The 18,124-nt window shown below is 60.1% G+C and overlaps 1 protein-coding gene across 50 annotated transcripts in view; it reads right to left on the bottom strand.

Annotated features, from left to right (window-relative positions):
* The window catches only part of ABLIM2 (actin binding LIM protein family member 2), a 161,358-nt gene that overhangs the window by 56,928 nt on the left and 86,306 nt on the right, over positions 1 to 18,124 (bottom strand). For 34 of the 50 annotated variants that reach the window (XR_014079118.1, XR_014079147.1, XR_014079123.1 and 31 more), the window contains 3 exons: positions 17,955 to 18,013; positions 9,961 to 10,038; positions 2,396 to 2,542 (listed from right to left, as the gene is read on the bottom strand). Coding sequence is in view for 11 of the 50 variants with exons in the window: in XM_081577979.1 (XP_081434105.1) it covers positions 2,396 to 2,542; positions 9,961 to 10,038; positions 17,955 to 18,013 (284 nt within the window). In the remaining 39 variants the exon portion in view is untranslated. Of the gene's footprint in view, positions 1 to 182; positions 216 to 2,395; positions 2,543 to 9,960; positions 10,039 to 11,894; positions 11,952 to 17,954; positions 18,014 to 18,124 lie in introns of all 50 variants that reach the window. The other 16 variants (XR_014078864.1, XR_014078878.1, XR_014078833.1 and 13 more) reach the window with 2 other exon arrangements.

Below are 18,124 nucleotides of genomic sequence, written 5' to 3'. Positions count from 1 at the left end.
ACCATTATAAAAATAACCAGCGCCGAGGAGGGCGCCCCAGCCTCAGAGGGCCATGGCCTGATGCCAGGGCCAGAGGCCATGGCCAAGGGCCTGGGGGGCCCTCCTGGGGGAGCCTCGGGCGGTTATCTTTATAATCTAGGCAGCAGAGCGATGAGCAGATGGGTGGGCTGGGGGGCGGTTACCTCGGGCGGCGTTGGCGAGAGCAGCTGGGGGGACTGTGGACACAACACAGGGGACCTCATTAGGCCCAGCACCAGGTGGTCACACGGGGAGGGGCCCACACCTCGGCCCAGGTACATCCACCCCAGGGACCCTCCTCCCGGCGGGAAGGGACTCCTCCCTACGAGACCCCACATGGGTTCCAAAGCCGTCTCTTTGGAGACATCCAGTCAATGGCCCCCAAGAAAGAGGCCCCCAGGACAGAGCTCTCTGCGGATGAGCGAGGACCTGTCTCCTGCTGGCTGTCCCACTCCACCCCGCCACTCTCCCACGAAGACGCGTTTCCAGTAGGAGGACTGTTGGGTCAGGGCATCGGGGTCACCACCCCGTGAGCCTGTGGGTCTTCTTCAGAAAAGATAAAGGGGCCCGGAGAAAGGAAGGGTGATTCGGAGCCTCGGGGTTTGGGGTGAGGACCAGAGTGAGGGGCTGGGGGCCATCGGGGCCCCGGGGAGCGGTCACCAGCCAGGCACCTCCCATTAGAACAAGCACACCGTCCACCATCTGTATATGGGCCTGTATTTGGGTCGTCCACCATGTATATGGGTCATCCACCATCTGTATACAGGCTCAGGGAGGCAGCAAGTAGCAGAAGGGGCTCTGGAAACTGAGCTTCCAGGCAGGAAAGCTCACCTGTCTCCCCCACACCTGGACAGGTAGGAAGATACTGTGGAGAGTTTCCAAGGAGGAGCCCCAAGTGATTGGGGGCTCTTTCTTGTACCATCCCCGCCCTTAGACTGGAAAGGGGAACTTGTACCCCAATCTGCCCATTTCACAGATGGGGAGACTGAGGCTCAGAGAGGCTGGCAGAGCTCTGTGCTTCTGGCCAACTGCTCTTCCCCCTGTGAGCTTTCCGCCTGGGATGAGCGACTATAAGGCTGCAAGTCTAGAGAAGCGGGCAAAGCTGTCCAGCCGTAGGCCATGTCTGCTCAGCTCAGTGCCCCAACCCCCATTCTGTGGCTTCCTGGGCCTCCCTTCATCATCTACTCACAGAAAGGGCCCCCTCAGAGCCCCCTTCCGAGCAGGCCCCCGGCTGGGGCATGGTGGGGCCTGCAGAGATGAGAGCCCTTGAGGTCCCTGGAGATGGAGGAGGGACGGGACCCCAACACCTTGCTCTGGGCAATGGTAGAAGCTGGCATGGAGGCGCCAGTGACCAGAGCCGGCCACCCGGGCCCACGCCCTAGCTCTGCCCTGTGAGCCCCACGGTCCTGGGGCTAGCGCGTCTCCCCTCAGGCTCCTCTTTGCAGCATCCTGGGAGGGGCGTTCCCAGAGCGCTGGGCCAGGGGAGGTGGGCCAGCGCCAAGCCCGGTGTCAGGGCAGAGTGAGAGCGGGTCTGAACGTGGGTGCTGATTGTGACCGCAGTGACCATGGCAGGGGTGGCCGTGGCCAGCCACTGCGGTGTGACCGGTGAGTGTACCCCCGGGAGGGCCCGGCCCCGCCCCGCCCCGCCCCGCCCTCATGTCCTGCAGCAGCGCCTGCCAAGCTGGGCTTTCCCGTGTGAGCCCCATCGAACTTGGAGACCCCAGAGCCTCGACCACACCTCATGGGACTCATTTACAGGCCGGTGCTGAGCTCTGCCCCCGAGGGGCCGCCCGGGCCAGGCCACTGCACGTGACCGGCCCATGGACACAGCCAACAACTGAGAAAATGCTCCTCCCCTCCAGCACCCCCGCCCCCAGGTCACACCCGAGTCTCAAAAAGGAAAAGCCAAGCCCAAGCCCCGCAGCAAGTTCCAGGCTAAATGGAGAGGTGCAGCCACAAGCAGGGAGGCCCCGAGAAGGGCACTGCCCGAGGGACAGAAGGGAGGAGTCAACTGTGGTCCAACCAGGGGTCAGATCAGCTCGAGGAGCTCATGGGACGGGGAAGCTCATAAGCAGGGCCAGGAGCGGGCTGGACAAGGGGACACGGCCCATTTCCCGGGCATGAACATCAGCCCGACTGAAGACAAGGACGAGACGCTCGCTTGCCCCTGGCGCTTTCCTGATTGCCCTCGAGCCTCCTGCTCCCTGTCCCCCGCTCCAAGGGGGCCCCCTGTCCAGACTCGCTGGGTCCCGTGTGTCTGCGAGGGGCGGCCTGGGACCAGAGCACTCTGGGGACTCTCTAAAGAGGAGGCGCAGGTTATCTGAGGGGGTAAAGGAGGCTGAGGCCGCCAAGGCGACCCACTGCGGGGGCCCCGTACCTCGCTGTAGCTCTGCCGGTCCCCCACTGAGTGGCTAATGTAGGGCGAGTAGGAGATCATGTCGGGGCGGTCGATGTTGTAGATGGCTTTGCTCTTGGGGAGAGCGGCCAGGTCTCTGTAGTCCAGCACTTCATCGCCCAGCTTGGCCTGAGAGACGGCAGGAGGGGCCCCAAGGGCTGGTTAGACCCACACCCGGAGGCCGCATCGCCCGGCAGGCATGGGAGGAGGCAAGTCTGAATGAAGTGGGTGGAGGGGCAGAGGCAAGGGGGCGGGGAAGCCTCCTGGTCCTACAGACAGTGAGAACTCAGCCTGCGGTCTAAACACTCACTCACACAGTTACGCTTGCATACTCACAGACACACATATGTCCAAACAAACACACACGTGAGGGCACAGAAAACGCACATATACATACATGCATGCATGCATACAAACACACTCTTGGGTGCATACATACAAACACAGATATGCACATACACACATAATGTGCATGTAGGCACAGAAAACTCATTGCTCAGTCATGTCTGACTCTTTGCTGTACAGTCCACGGGATTCTCCAGGGCAGGACACTGGAGTGGGCAGCCGTTCCCTTCTCCAGGGGATCTTCCCGACCCAGGGATCGAACCCAGGTCTCCCACATTGCAGGCGGATTCTTTACCAGCTGAGCTACCATCGAACATGTACACGTGCATACAAACACACACATGGACGCATACTCACAATCACCTGCACATAATAGGCTTGCGTGCATGCAAACACAAATACACATGTGCTCACATAAAATACACAGATACATAAAGGACATACAGATGTGCATTTAAATACCTGCTCGATGTACGCACACATGTATGTACAGATGCAAACACCCAGCACACACATGCAGGCCTGCATACATAATACACGTGTGCACACAGAGAATGTGCCTGCCTACATCTGTGGCGGGAGACGCTGACACACCCACAACTCCACCCACTCACACTCAGCAGCACAACCTGGAGGCACCCACACACTCACACACACAACCGCACCCACCCAGACCAGTGCTCACGAACACACTTCCGTACCCAGCCACTCGTACACACGCTCAGGGCTTTGGAGCACTCCCTACACACAGCCAACAGCCTGACATGTGACAGGTGACAGTCAGCTGGCATGTGACCTCACTGAGGTCATCACAGAGGCGCTCACTCGTGGTGACGCACCTGGAACCACCGCATCTGCTCAGGTGAGGTCCACCTGGTGGCTCGCCGTCCTATAACTGGGCTCGGTCTCCCCGCACTGAACGCCAGCCCCTCCTCCTGGCTCTGGGGGCTTCCTGGGGGCGCGTGACCAGACAGGCCTGGGAGCTGAGCACCACAAGACTTGGCTCTCACAGTCGGGCTGAGGTTCACACCCAAACACCGGTCTCAGCCCCAGTGTTCCCGTGGCACACCCCCCAGCAAGTGCTGATGGAACGTTTACCGTTTGCGACCCCCACGGGAGAAGGGACGGGCGGCCCCAGCCCGCTCCCAGCACCGCCTGGTACCCTGTGGAGTGGACGCCGAGGCTGCTGTCCCTCCTGGAGCGGACATGCTGGGCACCTCTCCCCCGTGTCCCCTCTGAGGGTTAGTCTCAGCCTGGCCTTGCCAGTCATCGGCAGAGCTGGCCAGTCGGGCTGCCCCCATTAGCTCAGCTTGACCCTCCAAACCTCTCAAGACCCTCATCTCGACCTTGGCCTCCCTCGGGGGCCCCCGGTCTGGCCAACACAGCCCCTGCCCACCTCTCTGCCCGCTCCCAGCCCCAGGCAGCTCTGGTCAAGGTCCTCACTGCCTGAGTCCAGATCTAACCTCTGCCTCGGTGGAAGGTGGCCACGGGGAGGGGCGTCCTGCCAGCAATTCTTCTAACAAACTCCAACAGCAGCGTGAGCTCTGTGCTCCACCCCAGACAGCACTGGGCCAAGCCCACGAAGGGGGGCACTCACAGGACCCCCGCTTCACAGGGGAAGAAGCAGAGCCCAGAGAGGTCAGGTAACGTGCCCAGAGCCCCACAGCCAGGGAACAGCAGCAGGTCGTCTGCATGCAGAGCCACGTCTCTCGCCCTCCAGCTCGCATCCTCCGGCAGCCCCCAAGGGACGGGTGACATAGCCCTCACTGCCGTCTCCAGACTTAATGTTTGGAGCCGGAGGTCTCTAGTCTGTTCACTGTAAGGTCTCTCCTCTTCATGCTCTCAGTGAGCCAGGCTCGGCCCCCACGCTCCAGCTTTCCCGCATCCTCTGAGGTCTGGCAGCTCTAGCCCACCTCCTCCAGGAAGCCCTCCCTGACCACCCAACTCCTAGGTTCCCGCGAGACATTGGGTACCACATGCCATTTGTGACATAGGTTGAGAGAGTGAATACCTGATATCTCAGACTCTGGCGATTCCCTTCGGAACCCTGGGCAGCGCTCAGAAGACCTGAGTTCAAACCCTGAGTGTGCCATTTGTCACTACAATGACCCCTGATCAGCACTTTTGAGCTGCTCCTCTCTGTGTTCTGGGGAAATTGGAACTGAGGCCCCTAGAGGTCCAGCCCTTGTTTATCTGCTCATCGGAGCCCCTCACTCCCTGGCCCAGGAAACTAGCCACACCCAACTCCTTACCGTTTCCCCATGTCCAGAGCCTGATGGCTCAGCACATGTTGATTCCTCCCTCTAACATGCCCTCCCCAGACCTCTTTGCTCGGCTCATCCTCTGGTCTTTCCAGAGTCAGCAGAGGCCTCCTCCTCCAGGAAGCCTTTCCTGCTTTCTCTCTGCCATCTGGGTTGGATGTTTTCCTCTTTTGAGTAAAGGTGCTGATCTTTGTTGGTGCATCAATGTCCCCTCCCCACAAGGCTAGTGGCTTGTGGGCCCAGGATTCTGATTCAGTTGGGGGAGCCCCTCCCAACTGCATGATTGACATGACACGGGCCTCAGGGCAAGCACGCCACACTGAACTAAAATCGACCGAGCATTCGCCAAAGCCAGGTGGAGAAGCCAGGCTGGGCCTTCGTCTCCCCCTGAAAATGGGAATGCCACCTGGGCCTTGCCATCTGCTGGATTTCTGAACATCCACACAGCTTGACCTAAAGGGCGACGCTGCCATGGGGCTGGAGGAGGCTGTGCCCACCCACCCTGTGCCCTCTGCCCTGCTATGATCACAGCGCTCATCTGCCTGCTGGCTTGTTCCACCCCAAACGCATGGTCAGCGAGGCCCACCTTGCCCTGGGTCAGCCCCTGACTGCAGGGGTCAGACAGAGAGCCTGACAATGCCAACCACATCAACATGAGCCAGCGCAGAAAGAGGTCCCCACCCCCCAGCCCCCAGCCAGGTGGCTAAGTGGCCGTGCTCCTGGCTTCTCACATCCATACCACCCAGCGGGGCTCACAGATCCATTTCCTAGCATCCAGGTCCTGGGGTGGTTGCCGTGACAACAGGCTATGCCTTCTCATTGGCGGAAGGCCACTGGGACGTGTGCATCTGCGAGTGTTTCCCCTCAGCTTTCTTCTCCGTACACTGTATCCAGCATGTGTGTGTGCTGAGTCACTTAGTTGTGTCCGACTCTCTGTGACCCTGTGGACTGTAGCCCACCAACCTCCTCTGCCCATGGGATTCTCCAGGTGAGAATACTAGACTGGGTTGCCATGCCCTCCTCCAGGGGGATCTTCCTGATCCAGAGATCAAACCCACATCTCTTACGTGTCCTGAATTGGCAGGTGGATTCTTTACCACTAACGCCACCTGGGAAGCCCCTAGGATGTGACCATATATGATGTTACAACTGTAATATAATCCTGCCGCTAATACAATCTAATGATGCACTTGTCCACTATGCCAGCTCACCGCTTTATTAGCGTGGGGAGGAAAGGTTACAGAACAATATAGCCCATGTGACTTCATTTTGTAAAAAAAAAGAAGGAAAATGCACGCGCATGGAGAAAAAGAGACCGAAAGGGTGAACGTCAACGTATTAGCAGTGGGCTGCTCTGGCTGGGACGGTTAGAAATGGTATTCATTTTTGTCTCTATACCAATCACTATGTTTTCCTAATAAATGTGGGTTACCTTTGTAATAAAGAAAAAGGCAGTGAAAAGATTACTTTTTTAAAACCCACAATTTATTGAGCTTCCCTGGTAGCTCGGATGGTAACGAATCTGCCTGCAATGCAGGTGACTCGGGTTTGATCCCTGGATCAGGAAGATCCCCTGGAGAAAGGAATGGCAACCCACTCCAGCATTCTTGCCTGGAGAATCCCATGGACAGAGGAGCCTGGCGGCTACAGTCCCTGGGGTTGCAGAGTCGGAGACGACCGAGCGAACAGCACACACACGGCTCTCCTGTGTTCTATCCTGTATCGACACTAAGGCGGATGAGGCACGACCTCTGCCTGCCAGGCACGCACAGCCCATGGGGAAGACATTAGCCACGCCACACGATGACTTCCGCCCCACTGCTGCACACGGGGACCTCACGGGGGAAGCCATCTCTTCCTGAATGGGGGAAGGAGGCGGGAGACGAGGCTGCATTTGATGACAGCCATCCCACAGCAGGTGCTGCCGGATGGGGTGGCCAGCATCCTTTAAAGCTCACTGAGCCGGCGTGTGGGTTGAGGCCCCTGTCCCGAGGTCCTGAGCGTGCCCAGCACCGAGCAGAGTCAGGCACACAGGAGGGTGACAGCAGATACCAGCGGGAGCGGGAAGACAAGCAGGAGCGAGCCTGAGAAGGCGTGCTTGACCGGACTCCCATCTCCTTGGTGAAGGAACCGCAGGGACGCAGTGCTGACCGGAGCCGACAGCAGCCCTGACCTGGGAGGGACGGCAGGGGGGCGGGGGAGGGTGGGTCCAGGCTGGGCGCCGGCCACGGTGCTGGGAGTCCACGTGTTGGGAACGGCCGTGTGCTTGGATGGCGGCTCCCTGACTCAGAGGCTGGGACACAGACCGGCTTCTGCCCCTCTCTGAGCTGCATCTGAAAAGTGGGATGCTGAGAGCTGGAGGAGGCAGCAGGTGTGGGCATTGGTACCCGGTACTCAAGGCACCTCAGCTGTGTCAACAGAGAGCCGATGTTTCCGACTCAGGAGTCTGGGTTCAGTGAATCCTCTCGAGGCCTTCTGTTTAAAACTGGTGCACGTGTATTAGCCAAGCAACAAGTCTATCTCAGCTGGGACGGTGTGACCAGGCAGAACCCACTTCGGCTGAAGGCGCACCCAGCTGGTGGGGACTTCTTTGCCCACCATCACCCTTGGCAAAGCTCCTGTCCCCCAAGGGTGGGGACGTCAGGGGGCCTAGCCTGGGGGGCATGGCCGTGGCTGTGCTGCAAACAGCCTGATGAAGAAGGGACCCAGCAGGGCTGGCTTTCAGCCCTGAGCAACGGGCTTCCCTGAGCAGAACCCACGCTTTGGGGTAAGACGACCTAGTCTCAAAGCCAACTCCACTGCTTACCACTGCGAGACCTTTAAAGTAACAGGGACCGTGGAGACCAACGTCCTTGCGGTCTGCACTGTTTTATGATCAGCACTGTACTTGAACCCCTTACAAACACCAACTTGTTCAAAACATGATCATGGCCAACCAGTCCATCCTAAAGGAAATCAGTCCTGAATATTCATTGGAAGGACTGATGCTGATGCTGAAACTCCAATACTTTGGCCACCTGATGCGAAGAGCTGACTCATTGGAAAAGACCCTGATGCTGGGAAAGATTGAGGGCAGGAGGAGAAGGGGATGACAGAGGATGAGATGGTTGGATGGCATCACCGACTCAATGGACATGAGTTTGAGGTTAAGCTCTGAGAGTTGGTGATAGACAGGGAAGCCTGGCGGGCTGCATTCCATGGGGTCACAAAGAGTCGGACACGACTGAGCGGCTGAACAACCACAACGAGAAGTTACCAACAGCTGCCATCTGTGGACAGAACCATATGCAGTGTCCACGAACACGATCTCATTCAGATAGTAACAGTCACTATTACTGGTCCTGATGGTGACGGCATTTGGGGTGGATTGTGTCCTTTTTTCATTGAATCACTAACCCCCAGCATTACAGAATATGTATTTGGTGATAGTGACCTTTAAAGGGGTGATTAAGGTGAACCGAGGTCAGCAGGGTGGGGGGCCCTGAGCCAGCACCCTAGGGTCCTCCTGTGACGAGGAGGTCAGGACACAGCCGTGCACAGAGGGAGGACGTGAGGATGCACGGAGAAGACGGCCGTTCACACACTTAGGAGACCACCTTGTAGGGAACCAACCCTCCCGACACCGTGACTCGGACTCCCAGGCTCCGGGATGGAGAGAAGATTCGACTCTGTGGTTGAGCCCCCTGGTCTGGGCAATTGGTGCGGCGGCCCCGCAGACGAGCACCAATGTCACAACAGTGACTCCAGTGAGCGTTTCCTGCATCCCCGCCCTGGGCTCAGGGCTGTGCCCAGGGTCTCCCACTCAGGCCCTCCGTGGCCCTGGGCAGCAGGTGCTGTGGGCCCCGAGACACGGGTGAGCTCCTGGAGGCTCACAGAGGCTAACGCCTTGCCTGAGGGCACACAGGGGCCTGGTGACGCCAGGCTGTCTTTCTGAACCTCCGAGTCTGCAGCTGCCCAGGGTCATCGGCCATTCGCCCTCCAGACTAGAGCCCGGGTTCTTATCATCCACCAGAATTAGGGCAGGAGCAGCTCCTGTGTCCAACCAGAGTGCGAGTTCCAGGGGCTGAAAAGAAGTGTCAAGAGGAGGGAACCTGATCTCTACCGCATTAGAGAAAAACCAGGCTCTGGCCATAAGTGGAGGGGAATGGGAGAGGAGACTCGTCCTGGCCGGCCAGCCTTCAGGGGTGAAGCCGGGCCGAGATGCTCAGTCCAGGGCTCACCCCGCTTTCCCATTCCCTCCCTGCACCACAGGCTCTTTAGACGAGCAAACTAGCGTGTGATTGTAACAATCACCTTCCATTTCTAAAGCCGCCACCCAGAGGTAATTGCTATCAACAATTAGTTAAAATGTTCTCAATCATGTTTAGACTTGGATGTACACGTACACACAGACACACCCACCCCCCCACACAGTATACATACCCGTACATACATGCACGCACACAGGTATGTAGACACACACATATCCATCCATACGTATGCATACACACATGCCTACATCCATGCACACACTCAAATGCACACAATACACATATGCACACCGACGTGCACAGGAAAACACATACACGTAAATGAAGATGGGATCACGTAATACACGTTATCCTTCACATGCTCCTTCGAGACACACATCAGGAACTTTCCACACCAGCAGGCACAGATCTGCACCGTTACTGGTGAGCGCTGTTTATCCAGGTGAGTCCCGGCTGCGGGATGCAGGCGTGTTCTCACCGACACCGCCGTAAACCACGGCCGTGAGCACACCTCTCTGCGCACCTGACGCCACGTTCCGGGGCAGCCGTAGTCACACAACACATCCACGCTGGAGGCCCGAGTCAGCCTCAGAGTCTGTGCCAATCACGCCCCGCGCCCCTCAAGGGCACGCTCAGCAAGGGCCCCGGGCCCCTCGTCTCCTCCCGTCTCCACAGAGAGAATCCGACTTACATAAATCACGCGGCTCGGAGACCCTGAGGTGCTGGAAGCAGGTACCGAAATGATGCTCTCTGATGAGGTCCTGGTTTCCTAGGAGACGAGGAGACAGGGAGAGGCTGAAGCAGACTCTGCTGACGCAGAGCACCTTCCGGAGGCAACTATCGCGAGTCACGCGCCAGCAGAAATGCTGGAGCTCACGAGCCCCTTTCTATGGGCAAGTTGAAAGAGAAACACGTAGGCTTGAATGAACGACAAGGAAGCTGTAACCGGAAGACACAGCGGGTAACCCTGGCTGCCAGCAAAGCGGCTGTGCCCCCAGGGCTGGACGGACTCACTCCGCAATCAAAGCGTTGATGTCGCTGAAATGATCTTTTATTTGGAGGGTGAGAGCAAGCGATGCGTTTCCAGGGATTCTGCGCGCCCCGACGGCAAAGGCAGGATCGAGCCGCTCAGAGAGCGGATTCTCCGCGTCGATTCCGGGGGACACACTGCAGCGCCACCAGCTCCATCTCTGTGGTCCGACGGGGTGGCCGTCCCGTCTGGGACCTGCTCCTCGCGTGCCCACTGCGGGTGGGAACCACCCCCCAGCCTTCCTCGCTCATCTCTGACCATGACGTCTGGACCCCCGAGGTGACAGACCCCCCCAACCGTCTGTCTCCTCTGCTCTGCTGGATCAGGTCCTCCATCACCGTGACGACCCTGCTTTCGTCCAGCTCCCACCCGACTCTCTGCACCCGTGTCCATCCCCACCTGCTGGGCGTGACCTGCAGCTCCTGGACCCTCTCCTGGTCCAGCCCTCACCCCGGCCGGGACCACCCAGCCACCTAACTTTCCAGGCCTCCCACTCGCCTCATCCGAATGAAACCCATCTTCACGAAGGGGCTCCTGCTGCCCCCGCCCCCCACTCACGGCTTCTCCCGTGTTCTCTTTTATTTGGCCAGGCCACAGGGTTTGCGTGCCTCCTGCACTGGAAGTGTGGGGTCCTAACCACAGCACTGCCAGGGAGGTCCCACTTCTCTCTCATTTCCTAAGCAGCGAAGTTCTGAATTTCCCTGAAATTCTGTCCAGCCCCTCCCAGTGGTCCACACCTCCCGCCAGGAGCCTGGGAGGGGCCGTATCATGAACTGAACTGCAGCCCCGCACAACTCATAGGTTGAAGTCCACACCCCGGGACCCCAGAACGTGACTGTATTTGGAGGTAGGATGTTTGAAGACGTGAGTGAGTTTAAATGGAGTCTTCAGGACAGGCCTGGATCTGACTGTCTTCCTTAGGGGAAGAGGAGACTGGGACACAGACGGGCACAGACGGACGACCTGTGAGGACACAGGGAGGAGACGGCCGTCCACACGCCCAGAGAGGCCTCATGAGGAGCCAAGTCTGCCGGCAGACCCTGCACCTCCAGCCTCCAGCGCTGAGAGAGAACACAGTTCCGTTGCTTAAGCGCATTTGCTGTGGCTAACACCTGGAGAAGACTCATGAGAGTCCCTTGGACTGCAAGGAGATCCAACCAGTCCATCCTAAAGGAGATCAGTCCTGGGTGTTCATTGGAAGGACTGACGTTGAAGCTGAAACTCCAATACTTTGGCCACCTCATGTGAAGAGCTGACTCACTGGAAAAGACCCTGATGCTGGGAAAGATTGAGGGCAGGAGAAGAAGGGGGCGACAGAGGATGAGATGGCTGGATGGCATCACCGACTTGATGGACAGGAGTTTGAGCAAGCTCTGGGCAGTAGGGAAAGACAGGGAAGCCTGATGTGCTGCAGTCCACGGGGTCGAAAAGAGTCGGACATGATTGAATAACAACAAAAACAGCTGCCATGGAGTGCCCCCTCCTCCCGTCCAGGGAGATGCCCCACAGCTCCTCCTACACTCAGCACAGCACCAGCGGGGGTGGGACGACACAGGACCAGACGTGAGGCCGACACGGCAGTGGCAGGGACAAACCTGAAAGGCATAGGGGGTGGTGCCCGGGTAAACCTGATTGGAAACCTGGCTCTGCATCTAGAAAGGAAGAGAAGGACAGGGCGTGAAGCTCCGTGGTCACCGCCGCGCTCAGTCACTCGTCAGCCGGTCCAGCCCGTCTCCCTACCCCGGGTATCACCCTGGCATCCTCTCTGAGGCCCCATGGCCCGGCTGCACACACAGGATGGGCATCGACTCAGGAGTCTGCCTGTCCCCTCAGACCACAGGCTCGCAAAGGCCGGCAAGGGGCTGGGATCCCTTGAGAAGCTCAGCCTGACCCCTGAGGCTCGGCCACCCCCGGGAAGACACACATCTCACGCTGCTGTTTCAAGGGAGACACCGTGGGAAGCAGGAAGCACAGGGTCCAAGTTTTATCGCTGTCCCGGGGGCCAGGTTGTCTGCTTTGCTAGGCAAAGTGCTGTGCGTGTACACTTGGCCCATCTGAAAAAAACCTTTGACTCTCAGCTTCCTTCTCTGTGAAGTGGAAAAACCTGCCTGGAAGGCTCTTTCCGTTGCTGAGGACTCAGAGACACAGCCTGCTAGGGGACTTGGCTCTGGTGAATCACCCTGGCTTTTATCTCAGTTCAGTTGATTCCAGCTCACGACAGGAAGTCCCTTCTTTACAAAGCCAACTAACCCTGGGTGTTTCAGAAGAAAGTGCCGCTAAGCTGAGAGCAACAGCAGAGCCACAAGAACTGACCCCAGGCCCCGAGGGACGTTTCCTGGCATCGTCAGGGTGGCACTGGGGTTACTGACACCATGACCCCAACGGAAGGGGGTTTGGGCTATTTGCACGGCAGCAAGGGGGTCTGGCTTTCTCCTGCACGTTTCAGGGTCCCGAGCAGGCAGCTGGGCAGCTACACGGTGCTCCCCCCTCTCTGTGACCCTGTTCCCAGCCCAGGAGAAGGGGGGTGGGGAGAGGAGCAGCACCCCACCCCCCGCCACCAGCAATGTCCTCCGGGTCCGGGAGCCCAGGCGGTTGCCCCCAGAATCAGGGGCTTTCTCTCACCTTCTCTCTCCCCTGCCTCCAACTGGCCCAAAGGAGCCTCACAATCAAACCCAGTACCCAGCTGCGTTCTCCGGCGTGCTGTTCACACCCGCCCAATGCCAGGCAGTCATCCCGCCCAGCCCCAGGAAGCGCCATCCCAGAACAGGGACGGGGGTGCCTGGCTCTCATTAAGGTCTCACACAGGCTGCATGGACACACGGGAAAAGGTCAGCGCCCGCTCGCCTCCACGTTAAAGCCGAGGGGCTGAGGCTCCGAGAGGGCTGGTGGTTTGCCCAGGGTCACAGAGGCTCCAACGCCAGGTCTTGCTCTCCCATTCCGGTGACCGCTGCGAATTCCGCTGGAGCATCCTCGCTCAGGGTCAGTCACCCCGTCCTTGTGTTCAGGCCTCCTGGGCAGTCTCACCAAGCCTGGCTTCTCTCTGCTCAGCAGCCCCACAGTCAGTGCAGGAGCTCTGGCTTCCTCCTCTGGGTGCCCCCACCCCGCAGGAAGCAGCCACGACCTCCATGTGCCCCCAGGGGGAGGCACTGTCTCTTGACCCTGTGACCACTGACAGCCGCAGCCTAGGGTGGGACCAGCCCGCCCGTCCAGGCTCCCTCTGCTCCCCCCGGAGCAGGAGCCGCCAGGCTGGCCCTGCCCCGGCCCCCTTCTCCACGCACCAAGCCTTCTCCAGCTACTCAGCAGACACAGGGCCGCCCCTTCCCACAGCTCTGAAACCCTCCTTCCATCCCCACCTGTTCAGCCCCACCCCCAGAGCAGGGCCAGCCCCTGCGACCCACCCTTCCGCACACCTGCCAAGTCCTGGCTCCTGGAAGCCGGGCTCTCCCCCAGCCCCGTCCCATCCAGCCGGCCCGGCCCTCCCCGCCTCACAGGCAAGCGTCCTGCACCCTGGAGCTGGCCCATCCATCTCCCCGCTCCAGACGCCCTAGAGCACGGACCGGCAGCCTCGTTCACCTCTGCGTTCTGGCGCCCAGCCTGGAAGGCACAGTGAGTGTGTTGAATGACGGTCCGATCTGACGCCCAACGAGGCACGGGGAATGGGCCGCTAGGACCACAACCTTCCGACAGGAACCCCCCGGGCACCCTCGGCCGACGCGCATCCTTGTCCTGGGGGGCACCCCTCCCCCCGGGGGGCACACAGTCAGGCATCTTCCAGGAGTGAGGAAGAGCTGCTCTCCCTCTCCTGGCTCACTTGCAGGGACCCCGGGGCTGGCCTCTGGGGTTGGAAGGGGGTCCTGGAGTCCACTGGGCCTGGCATGCCTAGTTAGCTGACCGCTGAGCACCCCTCCAGATGGGCAGCTTAGCTCTCATCTGGGTTGCCAGGTTACAATGGAGCCACCTCCGCCTGGAGGCCGGACTCAGACAGAATGACACCACCAATGCGGTATCCCCCGGGCGGACAGCCACCGAGCCGACCCCGCCAGGCTGACCCAGAGCTGACTGGGTCCGGCAGGTTCATGCTCGTTAGCTGGCTCCCATTCAACGCACACTACAGAAAAACACAGCTCTCTCCTGCTGCGCAGGCCAGGGGCGGTCATCTGGCTGGGAGAGCTGTCTCCACAGGGCCCGAGTGACCGGGAAAGTCATTGCCCTCCCCGTCCACCTGCTCTGCCCACTCAGTGCCCCCATCACTCACTGCCCCATCCACCCACTGCCCTGTCCACTTGTTGCCTGGCCTGCCCACGGTTTATTCTCATTTCTCAGGCGAGACAGAAGAGGCTCTGAGGGGCAGGGGTGGGGAGGGTGAATCAAGGGACATTCAGGGCATGACCAAGGCCTGGATCCTGTCACTGGGCACGAGGGACAGCTGTCCCCAGGCTGCCAGCCTCTGCCCTCAATGTTCCTGAAGCATCTATGGAGACGAATCCCGGAAGCCAACTCTGGGGCCGTGACCAGCCCCCAAGACAATGGTCCTTCTTTCTGCCCTGTCCTGCCCGCCTCCAGCGCCCAGAGGGCCTTCCTTCCGCTGGGCCAGTGGCCCATGGTCATCCAGGGTGGGGCTCCAGGCCGAGAGCAGACATGCCTGCTGCCTCCAGGCCCAAGCTGGGCTCCCTGCAGGCCCTGAGGCCAGCTCAACAGTGGGTCCAGCATCCAGGGCTGGCACTGGTCACCCTGACCTGGTTAGGGGAGGCGCAGGGCACAGAGGACCCTGGGCACTTGGTCCTCCTCCATGGAGCCCTCCCGCCCTGGCCCAAGGCCACCTTTCCCCAGGTCCTCACGCCATGCCAGGTATAGTAGGACGGTCCCCACGGCCCTCGGACGTGACCTGCAGGTAAGTCCACCCGCTCCTGCCTGTATCTGCTGATCAGCAGCAGCTTCGGGCCAGGACCTGTGACAGTCACCTCGGTGCCCCAGGCCGAGAACCGGGCTTGGCACAGTCAGACCCTTGCTGAAGCTGTGCTGAATGAATGAATCATGAAGTGAAGCGGTGGACCCGTGAAAAGCAGAGGCTTCCAAACCCATTGAGATCAACCGCTAGAGGAAAAGGGAGCCTTTCCCTCTGTTGACTTCTTTCAGAACGGGCTTGGCAAGCGTCTGTTGAACTGTTGGGTCCCACCCTCCCTGAGAGGTCCTGAGAGGAGGAGGGGCCCTCCACCAGCCAGCAACCTGTCCCGTCTCCTAGGACAACGCTCATGAGGTTAGATCTCCGAGCAGTCCCTCCGCCGCAAATTCCCAGCCCTGAGCACCACCGCGTCTGCTGGGTCTGGGGACGGTTTCCGCTCGGGTCCCCCCTACTCCCCACGGCTGAGGGGGCGGTTCTGCAGCCCTGGACCCCCTCACTTGTACGGTGGAAGTGTCACTACTCAATGAGCCGAACCAGCGTCTCCAGCAAACAGCAGAGTGCCCCCAACAGCACAGCTCTGGCCCTTTCCTTTGGGGCACGAGTTCCTCTGGGCAGTGGTCCCCTTCTCCTGGAGACCCTCAGGGGGCCACTGAGACCCTCACCCCCAGAGTAGTCTGCCTCCCACGCTCATCCTGGGGCCCTGCCTCACTCTCCAGCCTCTGCTCTGCTCAGCCCCTCCCCACCCTCACTCAGGGACCCCCCCCCACCGCTGCCCTGTTCAGCTTGACCTCTTGACCTAGAACTGCCACCAGCAAAGCAAGCCCTGAGCTCGCCCCCAAAAGGAATTCTGGGCGTCTCACAGCCTTGAGTCCCAGAGGCCTGGGTCCCAGCTCTGCAGGAATCCCAGGGTCACTCTGCACACCCCGCTTGATTTCCCGCAGGCACGTCAGCCACCCTGCGTCCCCCAGCTGTTGTTTCCCCGTCCGGATGCAGACCCGCCGCCACTATGGGGCATTTGAGTCACCAGGGTCTTCAAGGGCCCATCTGCCCAGTGGCTCATCTGTAGCCTGTTTAGCGACTTTCAAAGTCCTGCATGGAGGCGGGTGTGGGAGACCGGGGGTTGCTGGGACGAGGCCGGGAGTTCTATGGGTCACACACCACTCGCCCCCTGGGGGGGGGGGCGCGTGCACTGGATCCTGAGGTCTGTAGGGTGTGGATCCCAGCAGGGGTCGTGCAGGGGTAGGCGTGGTCCCTGACAGAGCAAAGCTGGCTGCCACGCCTCCCTTTGAGGGGCCTGGGCGGGAGGGGGGGACCCCTGGGCTGCAGTTCACCTGGATTTGCTCCCTCCCTTCCTCCGGCAAACACTTCTCTGTCATCTGCCTGGGCTCGGTTGGGGGCCGGGTCTGGGGTTCAGGACGGAGGAGACTGGAGCCTGGAGGAGAGGCTCCAGGGCAAGAGGGTGTGAGCAGAGGCGTCTGCGAGCTTTCAGGGGATGACATTCTAGGCAGATCTGAGAGCCCACAGGAGGCATTTGCTGGGAGCAGGGGGCCAAGCACAAGAGGGCGGCCCCGGCGGGAGGAACGCGTTTCTGCAGGTGCGGGCAAAGGACCCCTACCCTGCTGACCGCCCCAGCCAAAGGGAGCTTGCCTGCTCTGCCCCGGGGCCTCTGCCTGAGCCCCCAGCCCTGGCTGGTACCCCCCACCCCTCTTCAGGGCTCCCCTCCGCTCGATTCCTCCAGAGGACCCGCCAGTGTCCCCCCGTCACCATTCCCAGTCAAGTTGGTCCTTCCCCTGCTCTCCAGCCCCACCAGCCGCTGTGGCATCACTTGCTTGTCGGGGTGCTGATTTCTGTCTCTCTCGGGGACACCAACCCAGGAGGGCCCCGGGGCGGGCCGGGCCCCTCCCTCACATGGCACCTCCGGCCGGGCACCCCTGCAGGGCCTTTGCGGGATGAAGTCTCGCCTGGTCCAGAGGGAGGGCTGGCCTGGCCTAGACAGGTATCAGTGTCACACCTGGTCAGAGCTCTCTTTTCGGGGGGATGGCGCTCACCACACCCCCAAGGTCTCAGGGCGGGGTGGGCCATGCCAGAAAGACCAGCCCTGAGATGTGGGTGATCCTGAGTGATGTCACTGGGAGAGTGAAAGCAACCACATGGCAATCAATCAATAGACCAGTCAATCGACTAACGGAGCCCCGATAAGATCTCTGGCCATTGGGCTTCCCTGGTTGGCAATGCCTCGTGCATGCCGACACTGGGAGGTGCGGAATCCAGACTCTACCAGGAAAGGGCAGTGGCAGCCTGACCTACCCCGGACCCTGCCTCACGCTGGGCTGAGTCCACTCCACCCTCCCTGGGATAAACCGTAATCGGGCTGCGACACTTTTCACCGAGTTCTTCTAACTTGTTATTGAACCTGAGGGCAGCTGGGGAGACCCTGTGAAGCAGCTGTTGGCGTCAGAAGCACGGACGTTCTTGGGGACTCTGAGGAGATCCGCTAACTTTTCAGTGGTCCGTGAACTTTTGCAGCCATTGGCGTCCACTGGACGAAGGAGGGCCAGGGCAGGGAGGCCCCGGGCCGGCCAGCATCTGATCTGCTGTTTCTGCCTGGACACTCACGAGCCTCAGACCACCTGACCCATGGCCCATTGGGACTGACCGCTGAGCCTGCAGAACAGTCAGCACCCCCCCTTTAACTGTGTGATGTTGCTCAGAGGCTGGGGAAAGGGCGTCAGGGAGACTGAATTCCACCAACCTTGTTTTTGTCTTCAGTTCTGGCTGCTTGTCGACAGGCCGGGTGCCAAATGGAGGAGCCTGCGGACAGATGGCCAAGAGGAAGTCTTAGTGTCAAATCCCAGACACAGGGCTGTGCGGGGGGTCGGGAGGAGGGGGTCAGTGTCCACACTAGGGCCCCCCTGCGCTCTG

This window comes from Giraffa tippelskirchi, chromosome 1 (assembly GCF_054371585.1).
Source record: "Giraffa tippelskirchi isolate mGirTip1 chromosome 1, T2T-mGirTip1v1.2.pri, whole genome shotgun sequence".
Lineage (NCBI taxonomy): Eukaryota > Metazoa > Chordata > Mammalia > Artiodactyla > Giraffidae > Giraffa > Giraffa tippelskirchi.
This window is presented reverse-complemented; position numbering and strand designations above follow the sequence as displayed.